Below are 15279 nucleotides of genomic sequence, written 5' to 3'. Positions count from 1 at the left end.
CAGGAATCTTCTTCAGCAGCAGTTTGCACATAATCATGAAAAGTGGTTTGCGTCATCTTCACAAATTGCTTCATATACTAGGTTCTTTACCCACAATTCCTTAATCTCTCACCCACACTTTACTCATATAATCATTTAATTTCTTCTCCCAGAATTATGTTTGCTTTTTTTTTTAATGGCGAAAGTGGAACTGTGAAATTCTGGACCAGATATTGTAACACATACCTGTAACCCCAGTACTTGGAAGAATGGAGCAGGAGGATTGCTAAGAGTATGAGGCTAACCTTGGCTACATAGGGAGTTCAGAGACAGCCTGGACTCTATAAATGAAACACTGTCTAAGAAAACATGAACAAGAAAGGATGGAAGGAAAGGCCAGGAGGAGAGAGTGAGGAGGGAATGAAAGAAGAAACTAAAATCCTGAATAACAGTATCTAATTTTTGCATTGAATATAAATGCTATGCAGAGTAAATGCTTCTTCTCTCCTTTGTCCTATCATCTGAACATTTAAAAATGCATTTCCTGTCCACTTGTTTCCTCACTTAATTTCCACCCACATTTTCTTAGATGTCACATAATTATATTATATCACATAATGACATTCAAGAAACTTAATAGTGAAGGGCAGTGATGGACTGATGTGGGTCAGTATATGCTAAGCTTAAAGCTCATGTATGACATGAATACATTGCAATTTGCTCTGCAAGGCAATAAAACACTGCATTTACCCTACATGTCATAAGCACATGATATACATCATGTATAAAAATCCTACACCTGACGCTGAAATAGTTAGGACTGGCTAGCAACCAAGATCTCACGTAATACCAGAAACAATTCCAGATGGTGAGCCCAAGTCTCCTTCTCAGGTGAAAATTCTTCTTTGTGCTCCTGTTCGGTTCCATGTATCTGCTGGTGACTCCTGCCCTCTGTGAAATGTGTATCCTTTTTATTTTTGGCTGTCTGATACAAGGTGTTACTCTAAAGTCCAGGCAGGTCTTGAACTCACAGCAGGCCTCCTGGTGAAAAAAGAAAATGACTTCAGTCCCATGCGGTGGAAGAAGAGAAATGACTTCCATAGTTGTCTTCTGACTTCCACACAATGTGGCATGTGCATGTCCACACACACACACACAGAGAGAGCAAAAAAAAAACAAGAAATGGTACTGCAGTTGAAATATATGGGAAAATGGAGTGAGCAGTACATAGCTACCAGGTGTGAGCAGGGGAAGCAGAGCACACCTGCACATGGGTATGCACACCTACACATGGGCATGCACACCTACACATGGGCATGTACACCTGCACATGGGCATGCACACCTACACATGGGCACGCACACCTGCACATGGGCATGCACACCTACACATGGGCATATACACCTGCATATGGGCATGCACACCTGCACAGGGGCATGCACACCTGCACAGGGGCATGCACACCTACACATGGGCATATACACCTGCATATGGGCATGCACACCTGCACAGGGGCATGCACACCTGCACAGGGGCATGCACACCTACACACATTACAAAGAGGGAATGGGGAAGGAATGGGCATTTGGTATTGAGGAATATTCAGTCCACCACGCTCACTCTTTTGTCCCCCAGATGTTCATGCCTGTCCTGCATGCAAAGTGCTATCCCAGGGCACTTTAACTCTTCCTCCCCTCACCCTACTCATCACAGAGTCAGCTCAAGTCTAAACACTTTCTAAGACTCATATCTCAAAGTCTCAATTCTCATTGTCTAAATTCAGGATCAGTGAGGTTCTGGCTATAAATTCATTCTTATGTACTCCTGAAACTGTGGACAAGACCGTTTGCTCCCAAATGCAAAGTGGGATGGGCATTGTATTGACACAGCTGTCAATAATACTAATAAACCTTCGTGTTCAAAAAGGGAGGACAGAGGAAGAAATTTCAAAGGTCATTAGCTGTTTTGTTTTTGTTGTTGTTTTTTGTTTTTTTTCCCCTGATGCTGGGGGTGGAACCAAGGGCCTTGCCCATGCTAGGCAAGTGTTCTATCACCGAGATACTGCCCCGATATTTTTATTCACTTACAATCACTAGAAAAAGCATTCCCAGCCACACTCCCAACTCATGTATCACTAACAATGAGTCTCCTCATTGCACTATCCACAATTAAAATAAGCTAAATATTTCCTAAGTGAGAAGTTGTGATTCTTATTATTTCTGATGCTTATTTCTCCAATCTTAAGTTGGTGAGAGCCTTCCAAAGATGAAGAATGCACTGTTTTGATCTAATCTTTGATGATTTCCTTGATTTCTAGTAGAATTACATATCTCACAATCTCCTTGTGTATTTGTTGCCTTAGAGCCAGAAACAGCCATTTCTCAAAAATACCCTCATTCATTTCCATGAGAAACTACAGTCTGGAGGGGTAGTCATTGCTGTTACTGCTATACTTTTCAGAGCTAGGAAATGCAGGGTTTTGTTTTTGTTTTTGTTTTTGTTTTTAAGGAAGAAGAAATAAGCTAAAATTAATATTTTACTTGGCAACATTTAAAATATTTCTAATGTGGTCCCTACCCACATGATAAGTATTGGTCTTATCCTATGATGTTCATACATCTTATTACATTGCTTCTTTTGTTGCAGCTTCCATATTCTAAAGGATGAAATGTTTACTAGACACACACTTTTCCGGCAATTTGCAATGATTGCTGACACCTCCTTCAATTACATTGTAAGTACTTTGAATACATGTGTCTGTGTCTATGAAAGACACATATTTATTGAATTCCTATCACATTATAGGCTCTAGCAATAACACACAACAGTCACCCTACTAGCTACTGAGGGCATAGAACAAAGTGAAGGGCCCCAAAGAGCTCAGTTAGTATGAAATAGATGCTAGATGTGTGTAAATAAGGCTGTTGCAATGCAACATGGTGGTTGAGCTGTGATAGAAGTCAGTGCAGATCCCAGAGAATGGGATACTCTTCCTGGGCAGAAGGATCTGCCCATTTGTTCATCTTTGACCACAAGTACTATGTTGGGGAATATCAAAGCTCAAGTTCAAGTCCCCAGTCACTTCTAAAGGGAAGAAGGTAAGCACCAACTCATTCATTTTCAGACTCAAAACTGTACTTACCAGATTTACATCACTAGGACAAAATAACTAAGACCTTTGAAGCAAAGCAATTCACTTAGCTCACAGTTGGAGCCTCAAAGTCCAGATAACATTGTATAGGCTGGTGGCAAGGACGGCACCATTTCATGACAAACAGCAATGGCAGGAGAGTCGAGTGGTCACATCCTGACCCAGGAAGCAGAGAGAAATCCAGGCTTACTCCATGCAACCACCATCTAGTGAAAACCCAACGGTTGCACAAGAACAACAACCTGAGCGCACACCCCAGAGTGACATAAAGACCTCCCACGAGGCACCACCTCATCATGTGTTAGTGGAATGTTAGGGATGTGAACCTTGGTGGCCCAATATACCATATTCAGACCATAGCATAGCAGACCTGTAGATCAAGTCCAACTCTAAAATAGACTTCTACTTATCCTGTTTCAGTGAGAGAGTCCTGCTGATGAAAGGAAAGATGGCCAGTGCAGAAACAGATCTGGTCCATTTCAACTAGCCAGTCAGTCAGCATGGTACCCCTTTAAACTGCTGATGCCATGCTGTTTTATTTGGATAAGTCAAGCTTTTTTTGTTTTGTTTTTAGAACAGGGTGTAAGAAACAGGCCGTAGGGTGTTGCTTTAGGAGACTTATAGTCTAAAATAAATTTCTTTCCAATTCCTCTCAACATTTTTCACTTTAAGACCACTTTCTAGGTCTAAGTTGTGACAAAGCATTCTGAAGTATCCTGTCAAGATAGTATTTTTAACTAAACCTACTTAGAAACCTGAGGGTTTTAAGAATTGTCTCCTAAGCAGGGCAGTGGCAGTGCAAGTCTTTAATCCCAGCACTCAGGAGGCAGAGGCAGGCAGATCTCTGCGAGTTCGAGGCCAGCCTGATCTACAAAGCAAGTTCCAGGACATCCAGGGCTGTTACACAGAGAAACTCTGTCTCAAAAAAAAAGAGATAAAGAAAGAAAAAGAAAGGAAGAAGAAAGAAAGAAAGAAAGAAGAAAGAAGAAAGAAAGAAAAGAAAATGATTTGTCTCCTGAAATATTCCCAAACTAGTCCACACAGAGAAGATGCACAGTATCTTTCTCCTTCTTCTTACTGAAGTTTGCAAATTCACTTGGCATCAGCCTCATCCTTGGTGTTTAACCAGCTGGACCAACAGAACAGAAAGTCCCACAAGAAGGCTGTGTCATTCCATCAGACATGTTTAATGTTTTCTGAGGGCGCTTAGCATCAATGTATCTATTCCTTAAAAATGTACTGCTGGAACTTTTATTTGTTAAATCGTATTTCTTAAGTCACCTTAGCAGTGGTTTATCACATCTGCTGCAAATAAATCAATACTAAAAGTCACCTTTAACTTTTAGTGCTATGTCCTGTGGAAAGCTAGCAGATATAGATGCCTGGAAAAACTTCAGGCTAGCTACAGCTTTGCTTTATATGCATTATACCTATGGTGCCATCTTCTCCCCTCAGCCCTATACATACATCCACTTTGCATTACACAGACTCCGGAGTCATCAGGAAGCAAGGGGTCTTGTTAAATCACACATTTTAAGTGGATTCTGAGTTTTGTTCTCTACCTCTGGGTTAAAGGAGCCTTTGACCACTCTTACATGTATTAGTTAAGTTTGGCAAATGTCCCCAAAGCAAAAGGGATCTTCAGGATGGGAGACATGGTATCTATCTTTTCTTAGACTTACATCTGATAGCATTCTTGATTATATTTTAATTTTTAAATTTTATGTGTATGAGTGTCTTGTCTGCATGTGTGTAGACGAACCATATGTGTGCCTACTGCCCAAGAAGGCTGTGGAGTTACCTGGAACTAGAGACACAGGTGACTGTAAGCTGCCACGTGGGTGCTGGGAACCGAACTCAGTTCTCTGAAAGAGCAGAGAGTGCTCTTATCCACTGAGCCATCTTACCAGCTCCTTGATTATATTTTCCACTGGTATGACAACTTTGAGGAATATAAGAGATGGGTTTATTTGGGTTTTAATTTTCTCTCATGTTTTACTAGTTGTAATTTTTCCATACCATATTCATGATTCTCTTGGATCTCTTCACAGTCTATTCATTTCCAGTGTCTTCTGCCTTCATCTCCTGAGGCCACATATTCTTGTACATGCATTTTCTATCCCCCTAGTCTCACACCCCATTATGGTACACTCTACAGTAAACCTGGAAGAGTTTCCTAACAAGTGTTTTTCACTCACCTATAGTAGGTCAATTGGTTTTCCCCCATTAAACATTTGATCCCACCCCCCTTTATGAGATTAGGCTATGGGGATAGAAAAAAATGCATGTAAATACATACATGTGCACGAATATAAAAATAAAGATACTCAACTCACAAAGAGTGAATAAGGAAATAAGAGGGAAAAAAACCTAAATTCTAAGCAGTGCACGTGGACCTCAAACTGTTTCTGGTGAGCATGCATGAGGCGACTTGCACTGTGTCACCCACACCTCCCTCTCATCATGATTTATTCACAAGCGGGTCACAGTGATGCAGATGTGCTTCTGCTTCAGAAATTCTGGAAGAAAGCCTCTCACTTGTTTTTTCTCTTGCCTTTTTGCCAGTCCATTCTTAGTGATCTGGGCACACTTCTGGAGCTTACAGCAACTATTTGAGATTGGAAGTCACCTTGTGACTTCTGACCTGTTACTGTGTGATGCCCTTCCATATCTGAAGGGCATTAGTTCTAGGATCACACAGAGGTACCAAGGTCCTTGGATGCTCAATATCTGTATTATTTTTGGAAAGACTTAGTGCTTGAGTGCGATGTTTTACAATCCTCCATAGACTTTAAATCTCTCTAGATTACTTGTACTACCTAATGCAATATATTATGCATTGAATAATTTACATAATTAGTATTATGTAGATGGTTGCCATATTGTATTGCTTAGGGAATAATGACATGGAAAATGATGTCTATACATGTTCATTACAGAAATAATTTAGAGGGGTTTTTTTTAGTGTTTTTTTCTCCACTGCAACTTGAAACTGCAAACAGAGCTATGCCCATGGAGGGCCAACTTGTAGAAAATCCCAGGTTGAAGGGATAATTAAGAGAAAGTAGAGTCAGAAGAGACACTGAGGAGAATATCTTTCTTGAATTGTCTTTCAAAACAGCCTCAGTAAAGCAGTGAATCTTTGCTCCTACTTGTTGGTGATGATGATGCTGATGTTGTTGAGTTGGGGCATCTCTTTATTACCCAGCCTAGTCTCAGGGTTTAAACAATCCTGCTTTAGCCCCTTGAGTATCTGGGACTCCAGGTGTACACCACCATTGGTTTAAAGGAAAGGACTTCTCCATCTGTATTTGAACAAATAAGAAATTAGAAGCAGGGTTTTCATGTCATAGTTGAGGAGTTAAAGAATGTGGTGGCTGTTCTTGGCTGTCAAGTTGACTACATCTGGAATTAACGAAAAGTCAAGCAGCGGGTTACACCTGTGAGAGATTCCTGATTGAATCATTGAAGTGGGAAGAGCCACCCTAAATCTGGATCTTCTGAAGTGGGAAGATCCACCTTAAATCAGGATCTTCTGAGGTGGGAGGATCCACTTTAAATCTGGACCACACCATCTGATGGCAGTCTATATAAAGGACATGGAAGAAGAGGATGCTTGCTCTTTACTTGCTTGCTCTCAATCTTGCTAGCAAGTTCATTCCTTCACTGGCATTACAGCCTTCTTCTTTTGGATTGTAGCATGTACCAAAAACCAGCTGAGACATCCAGCCTCTTGGACTGAAAAACTACTGGATTCTTGAACTTTCCATAGGGAGAAAGCCATTGTTGGAATAGTCAGACTACATAATCTGTAAGCCACTCTAAAAAAGAACTAAATAAATTTTATATACTTAGATTCACTATATCTGTTCTGCTTCTCTAGAGAAACCTGACTAATACAAAGAGCATCCACACCCTTTTGCTTTGACTATGATTTCCTCTTGACCCACAATACCTGCTGCTTGTGTCTTTCAGAGAGTCAAGCCTTTGTATGTACACTCTGCAATGAATTTGTCAGAGACACCATCTCCTACAAGTGTTTATCACTCATCCATGGTAGGTCAATTGTTTTTCCTCCATTAAATATTTAATCAGTTAATATTATTGAAGCTCAGTAATGAAACCTTTTGATTAACATGCAGATGGAGCACAAGTATATGGACGTATCCAATGACGAGGTGTCCTTTGCACACTTGCCAAAAGGTAAGAATCTAGGGAGTGGGAGTAGGGGTGTTTCTCATAATGCCAACCTAGTATATCTGAGGCCCCAGCATCTATCACAGCACCAAAGGAAAGCAAGGTAAGACTCCTTATTAAGGAAAAGATGTTCGAACAGAGAGTGAGTACACAAAAGGAATTAACCTTCGTGTCTCCCCCTCTTCCCTCCTCCTCTTCTAAGCCTCAATCTGTAGTCCAGGTTGGCCTAAAACCTCACAGAAGTCCTCCCTCCATTTTGCTTTTCTTGTTTAGCTTAAGGTATTTGGTATTATGGATGAAAGTGGGACTTTTCAGCCAATTTATAAACTTTATGCATTTCTGTATTCTGACTGCTGCTAGTTGAAAATGAATTTTGTCTTTCTTCAAACTCAGAAACTATCTCAGTTAAAATTTCACTTCTTTTAACTAGACTGCAAAAAAAGAATGGAAAAAAATCTAAACACCAAACCCTGAATCTCTAGTTAAATGTCTATTTATCCAATCTAGTAATTAGCAGAAAAATAAGACTTTTTTTGCAAATTTCTCTTTGATCAATCCCTAAAGATGTGGGGTTTTTTTTACACTAAATTAGATGTGTTTTTTACACTAAAACTTATTTTGTCTATATGCATCTGTAAAACTTTTCTCTGACCTTGGAAACCAAAATAAATCTACATAAGAGTGTTCAGGGTGAGGGCAGATATGTATACCCAGAGAAGCTTGGGGGCTGACGGTGGATCTCAGTGGTACAGTGCTTCCTTAGTGAATATGAGACCCCAGGCTCAATCTCCAGGATTGGGAAAAGAGAATTCATTATTTAAAGCTTATAAATTTATGGAGCATAGTAAGCAAGTAGAATTAACAAAATACAGCATTGTTATTTTTGAATTATGAGCACTGATTATGACTAATCATTGAATGAGTGATTCATTTGGCATATCTGGACATGTTTAAAAGTAGGCTATAAAACTTCAATGAAACTTTCTGCAAGGGGGATGCATGTGGTAAGAGCTTAAGTCCTGGCCTCTGCAGAAAGTGTGAAGGGTCTCTTTTCCTGGGCATCTGTGCAGTGGGGGGCTTCCTGTGGTTGTTTCCACCTCTGATATCGGGTTAGTGGTTGTCTTCCTAGGAACAAAGGAATCCTTGAGCAATCACAGTGATGGACACCTCCTCAGGACTGACAGTAGATTACATCCATGCTCAGATTGGACTCCATAGATGCTTTTACCATTGCTTTACCAGCAATGGTTAAAGATTTCAGTATTTAAATAATGAATTAGATCTGTTAAATCGCAAATCCCACCTTATATGGTAAGTTATTTCTAAAATAGCCAAATGTGCTTGTGGCTTATCAAAAAAAAATATGGATTGGTAAATTCAGAGTTTGTTGTTGACCTGAAGTTTGAATTAGGAAACTGTAGGCTCAGCAGTGCATTCCCAAATAATCCAGTTGAGGACAGTGCATCCACAGGTGACTTTCCAGGTCTGGAGCTACAGCTCAGTAGAGAGCCTCTGCCTTGCATTCTCAAGGTGCTAGATTTCACACACACACACACATACACACACACACACACACACACACACACACACACACACACACACACACTAGAGAGCCTCTGCCTTGCATTCTCAAAGTGCTAGATTTCACACACACACACACACACACACACACACACACACACACACACACACCTCTTTGTAATCTTAATTGACTTTCCAGAGGCAAAAAAATTATTTTTCAAGGGCCCACTTAAAGTATTAATAGCACAAATGACTGGACATGGTAAAGCAGCTGAAACAAACACTCATGCCTTCCTCATCCTTGGAAATGCAAAATGCAGAATTATCTCCACCGAGTCTGCTACAAGTCCTCTAGAGTCATAGTTCACTTTTTTGTCATACAAATCAGACTAAATATAAATGCGTTATATGACTATGAGTTTTCAGATAACCATAAAGCTGATGATTCTAGCTATTAATTTACACCATGAAAAATGTTTGCACCATAATGCCGCTGTACAAAAGAAAAAGAAGCAGATCTCTGACAAAGCCTTCACACGTTATGCTCTTCCTCTCTCTGAAGATAATGCTGGGAAATAATTCAGTTAACCAACATTCCCGCTTTTACTGAATGAAGACAAACAAATGAATGTAAGGAAGAAAGCTAAATGACTAATTTAATAATTCGAGAAGTGGATAAGTCTCCTCAATAGAATGCAGATTTTAGAGGCAGTAGGCTTGTGGATGGATAGTATCCTTGACAACATGTCAAAGGACCACATTGTCACCACCAAGCAAATCATTCCAAGCTCCCCAGCTACTTTGTAGGGTTAAGGAAATAACCTTTGTGGCTCCTAGAAAATAATTTAATATGTTACTAGTATTTTCTTTTTTTTTTTTTTGTTTTTTTTTTTTTGTTTTGTTTTGTTTTCGAGACAGGGTTTCTCTGTGTAGCTTTGCGCCTTTCCTGGAACTCACTTGGTAGCCCAGGCTGGCCTCGAACTCACAGCGATCCGCCTGGCTCTGCCTCCCGAGTGCTGGGATTAAAGGCGTGTGCCACCACCGCCCGGCATTACTAGTATTTTCAAGCACTAATTCACAAATATTAATGTGGTGTTAGATATACAGTTAATATGTTTCTAAACTATAAGCAAATTTTTATCACTTTCTATACCATGAAGAGAGGTGTTCACAGTAATGTATCTGGCAATGGACCATAAATGGAACTTTCTCTGTATCTCTGTGTCTCTCTCTATCTGTCTCTGTCTCTCTGTCTGCCTCTCTCTCTCTCTCTCTCTCTCTCTCTCTCTCTCTCTCTCTGTGTGTGTGTGTGTGTGTGTGTGTGTGTGTGTGTTGCATGCACGTGGGTGTATAGTATATGTATGGACACTCAGAGGCCAGAACAGGGCATCAAATGTCTTCCCCTCTCACTCTGATTTATTGCAGTGAGACAGGGTCTCTCGTGGGACTGGAGGCTTGTCTTTGGGGCTATGCTGGATCCTTGGTAAATTCTCAGGATCCACCTGTCTCTACTCTAATTCTGGCATTACAGGCACATGCAGCCATGACTAGCTTTTTGCCTGGTGCTTGGGATCTGAACTCAGGTCCTTGTGTGTGCTGAGCAAGGGCTCTTAACCAGTCACTCAAGTTTGCAGCCTCTGGAAATTAGACTCTTTGAAGTCACTGGTTTGTATTTTTTTGTTATTGTTCAAAATATTCAAATCAATATTAAGATCTAAAGTGCCCCATTGAACATGAAAACAATAACCGTCTCCGTTACAGCGTTCTATACCACATCAAAGATTTAAGTTCCTAGGCTGTACTTTCACACCACAGGATACTCTTTAAAAGTATGTACAGCTGACATATAGTAGGAAGAGGTAATATTCTAAGTGCTTTTTCAGGTGTTAACTCTTAATTCTCACTAGCACCCCAGAGGTAGGATTTCCCTTATCAATTTCCTTCACTTAACAGGTGGCTCACGGGAGTACATCAAGGGCTGGCAAACTGTTATGGTTATACCGACAGTGGGACTGGGGGATTCCATCAAGTGACCCAAAAGTCTGTGCCAGGCACCCCTGGGCTGGGTTATCTGACCCAAAAATGCATACAGGACCAGGCACCGTCTTGTTTTGACAAGGTACAGGAGACATTTTGTGATGCATCAGGAAGAGCCAGTGCTTTGGAGGCCGACAGACTCAGGCTCCAGTCTCAGCTCTGCTCCTTAATCCCTGGGCAGCTTCCTCTGACTTTCCTCAGCTGTGTAGGAGCAGAGACAACCCTACCTGGTGCACTCACTGAGAGGATTAAATAGAATAATCCCCTAGAAGACATATGGAGCTGATTCGCCCATCGGCTTCTCTTCACAAGTCATTTCTAGTACGACCCGAGACTAAAGTCTGGCAGATCTATATTTTAACTTACCGTGTGAAAGCAGCAAGGCTCTAAGCAGTAGGTGCATACATTAAAATGATTTCACCTTTGTTTTTTTAATAACTAGTTTTCCATCAGGCATGGGTAAAACTGAAGTTTTACTGAAGTAAACTGAAGTAAAACCGAGGCTAGTGCATACAAGGCTTTGAGAAAGGGAATTAAAATAATAACATATAATCAAACCAATGTTAGATCAAGGAAGACCTGCCTAAGCAGGCTGCATGTGACTTCTTTGTGATGAAGTCCTGAGAGTTCTAAAGAGAGCCACAGGGCTTCAGTCATGCAATAGCTAGTTTTAAGAGACAAAAAAAAAAAAAAAAAAAAAATCTGACTAGTAGAAGGGAATAAAAAACAGGACACCACACTATCTGCAAAATCTCAAAGCAGTTTTTTACATGGTGGTAATTATCCCAAGAGAGCACAAGTAAGATTATTAATTTGTTTGCTACTTCCCTGTGATAAAATGTGGGATGTGGGCCTCCCATTGTGTGCCCCACACAGCCTCCGGTCTTATGTACTCAAGCAGACCTTTCTCACAGCCCAGTAATTAGGTGTTATTGACATTGTAATCTCTGGAAATGTTCTTAATGAGCCCAAAAGACACGAATCCCATAGATAAAACCTCAAAGTAACTGGCTGTGTATGCACCTTGTCAGGAAGAGAAGGCTCAAACATCAGTATCTGTGTCAGGGGAGACCCATACTGGAGTCTAGATTACCTTGTAGAGTTGATTTTCTGGGATTTCTGGGAAAGAAATACCCAATAGGTTTCTTGAAAGCTTTTGAAGAATAGTAGAATAACCATAATATATTTGATTAAAAAAATTAGAATCTTTTCACCCTTTAAAAATTGAGAACAGTTTATTCAAAGTCTTTTTCCCACCACTTGGCAAGACTAAATGTCAATTAAAAGTTTAGTTTAGTTGCACCTGAATCTGTTTTAAATACAAAAATGGTTTGTTTGTTATTTAAATCACACAGAGAGCTGGAGAGATGCCTCAGCAGTTAAAAGCACTTATGCTCTTACAGAGGACCTGCGTTTAATTCCCAGCACCCACATAACAGCTCACAAGTGTCTGTAACTCCAGTTCCAGGAGATTCAACACCCTCACACAGACACACATGCAGGCAAAACACTAATGCACATAAAATAAAAATAAATCAGACATGTGCTTAAAAAAAATGGAACTTAGATAAAAGATAAGCAATTTTAAGCTTATGTAAAATTAAAATCCAGCAAGTTGGTGTTAGTTTACATATCATTTCTAGACTCTCAACTATAGTTAATAGAATTTTAAAGATTAGTCAAATTCACACTCAAATTTGTATTTTAAAATATAACTGCATGTAAAACTGATACAGAACATCTTTCAGTTTCTAACTAACGGCTATAAACACCGTGTTTATAGAGGATGGGCATGGGCACACACCTACAATCCCAGCACTTGGGAGGTGAGATGGGAGAATCACTGTGAGTTTGAGGTCCAGCCTTGGCTACAAAGTGAGACCCTGTCTCAAGCAACAACAGATTTAGATGGAATTAGCCAGTGAATTATAATTAACACCAGTACTAACCTGCTTTTCTAGGTCTAGAGTACGAAGAGGCTATAAATGTTGACAATGTCGATGCTACCAACGTTTATACTGTTTCCTTTGCTGTCTCCAGTTCTCGATTATTGAAACACTAAAGTAGTAAATTACATGTCATCTTTGTCTTAGAGATTTAAGCGGATTCTCTTTCTTTGAGAATTTTCCTTGTTTTTCATGCATTTATTCTGAGAGATCTTTTCTGCTTGAGACCATAAACTTTAGAGTGCTAGACAGTGAACTGAAGCCTGAACCGTCAGTAGTCTGTTTTGTAGTTTATCCTTGCAAATGCCCTAAATGCTGGATTGCATAGAAAAACGTCAAGGAGCAGTTGTATTAAAGAAGCTATGACAGAATTAAAAGGCTTTCCAAAGAGTTATCCACAGATCAAAGACAGTGTGGGTGGAGGTGCAGCTGATGGCCAAGTGCTCACCTGCTCTTAACTAGGTCCTTAGTTCAAGCCCTGTGACTACAAGAAAGAAAGAGACAAATGAAAAGGAGAAGTAACTTTTCTTTTAATGCAGTGCTTGAAAAGATGGCTCAGGGGTGCAGAGCACTTCCTGTCTTCCAGAGGACCTGGGTTCAGTTCCCAGCACCCACAGCAAGTGCTTCACAACTGCCAATAACTCCAATTCTAGGAGATCCAGGGCCCTCTGGGCTCAATAGCACACATGTGGCATACATAAGTTAATGCAGGCACAAACACATGAATAAAAAATAAATAAATCTTTCTTTAAAAAATAAGGAAAATGCAGTGCTACTATTTTAAAACTTTAATCTAAAAAGTTGAAAACTAATTAAAACTGTACTTCATAAATTGGATCGACTATTTTAATTAATTTTGCTCATATTTGTAGAGATATATATATTTTGTTTGATAAATGCCATCGAGCACAGTTCTTATCATGTGCATACCCAGCATTAAGAGGGCTTTTCTGGTGCTCATTGGTTGAGTTTGTTTTATTTGTTTATCTTGGAAATATTGGTTTTGTTTATTGCAATCATTAATTGTTCTCAATTAAAAATAATTACATGCAAAAAATTAAATATTAACTACCATTTGGGGCAACAGCGAAGTACAGAGTCCACTCAGTACCTCTGGTGTCACAAGCATGGAGTGCAAAGCTGATATGAAGAGATATCCTAGGCCATGCAGTCTGGACCTGGGGCCTCTGAATGACCCTATTGCCATTGATTTTTATTGTCATCCAGCATGGTTGGTCTCATTTCTACCTGCAGCACCTAGGTTGAACTGTTCCCAATGTCATTTGCCTTTGGAGTAATTGCAGAATATTTCAAATCTAGAGGCTTCTTTGGTCACAAATAAATGCTTTCTCTCTCCCGGACTCTCAGAGTCTAGAGGGCAGCCCTCACTTTTGCTTTAGTTTTTATCATAGGTCATTGCTGCTTCTGCTCTGTGTAAGGATTGCTGAGCCTACATGAGCTTTAGGACAGAGTCCGTGAAAACACTGATTAAGTGAGGCCTGTAATCCTCCAACTGTTTTGGAGGCTGAGGCAGGAGCGTTGCAAGTTCAAGGCTTGCCTATGCCACAGACTGAGCCTGAGTGTGAGCCTCTATTTTACTATCTCAAAAGTAAAAGCTGAAAAACAGCTCATTCGTAGATCACTTGCCTGGCATGTATGCAGTTCAGTTCACAACACTGCAAAAATTAATAAAAGAGCGAAACGTAAACTGTGAATGTAGCTCAGTGATACGGTGCCCACCTAGCATGATCTGAGGCCCTAGGTTCAAACCCCTGTACTTTAAATAATAAAAACTTTATTTGATAATTTCTTAGTTTCTTGGTATCTCAGGTGCCAAAAAAAAACTGTCCTGGGTTGAAGGAATTTTATGTGTTGTCTTCCTCCTGGTTGGCATAGCATAAGGCCAGGGTATGCCTTTTTCCCTTAATCCATATTAACTGGAGGCCCTGGGACAATTTTGCAGCAGGATATTCTCTGGGCAGAGGCATACTGCTCTGTGCCCACATTAGCTCCAGGTTCAGATAGACATGCTGTCTCAAAATATAAAAGAAAGAACAACTGAGAAAGACCACCTCTTGTCAACCTCTAACCTTCATAATGCATACATGTACACATGCATACACCCACGCAAACACATGCATAGACCATGCACACATAAAACAAACAAATAAGAAAGGGTCTGGGAATACAGTTCAATAGTAGAGTGCTTGCTTAGCATGTGCAAGGCCCTGGGTTCCATTGTGAACCAGGAATGGAGGTCCTCATAGCAGAAGAAACATGGACATCAAACACAAAGGGATGGGGAGGCAGCTCTGTGGTTAAGAGCAATTGTTACTCTTGCAGAGGACCTGGGTTCTGCTCCCAGGGCCCACATACATGGCTGCTAACAAGTGTCTGTAACTCCAGTTCTAGAGATTCCAACACCCTCTTCTGACCTCCATGGGCATA

General features: G+C 40.3%; 1 protein-coding gene across 1 annotated transcript in view; it reads left to right on the top strand.

The window, feature by feature from the left end:
• The window catches only part of CUNH10orf67 (chromosome unknown C10orf67 homolog), a 119746-nt gene that overhangs the window by 81478 nt on the left and 22989 nt on the right, over nucleotides 1–15279 (top strand). The window contains exons 14-16 of the mRNA XM_052729493.1: nucleotides 2626–2713; nucleotides 7106–7186; nucleotides 7273–7333. Coding sequence (XP_052585453.1) covers nucleotides 2626–2713; nucleotides 7106–7186; nucleotides 7273–7333 — 230 coding nt within the window. The remainder of the gene's footprint in view (nucleotides 1–2625; nucleotides 2714–7105; nucleotides 7187–7272; nucleotides 7334–15279) is intronic.

Source organism: Peromyscus californicus, unplaced genomic scaffold, assembly GCF_007827085.1.
Source record: "Peromyscus californicus insignis strain IS unplaced genomic scaffold, ASM782708v3 Scaffold_8__1_contigs__length_139910024, whole genome shotgun sequence".
Taxonomy (NCBI): domain Eukaryota; kingdom Metazoa; phylum Chordata; class Mammalia; order Rodentia; family Cricetidae; genus Peromyscus; species Peromyscus californicus.
This window is presented reverse-complemented; position numbering and strand designations above follow the sequence as displayed.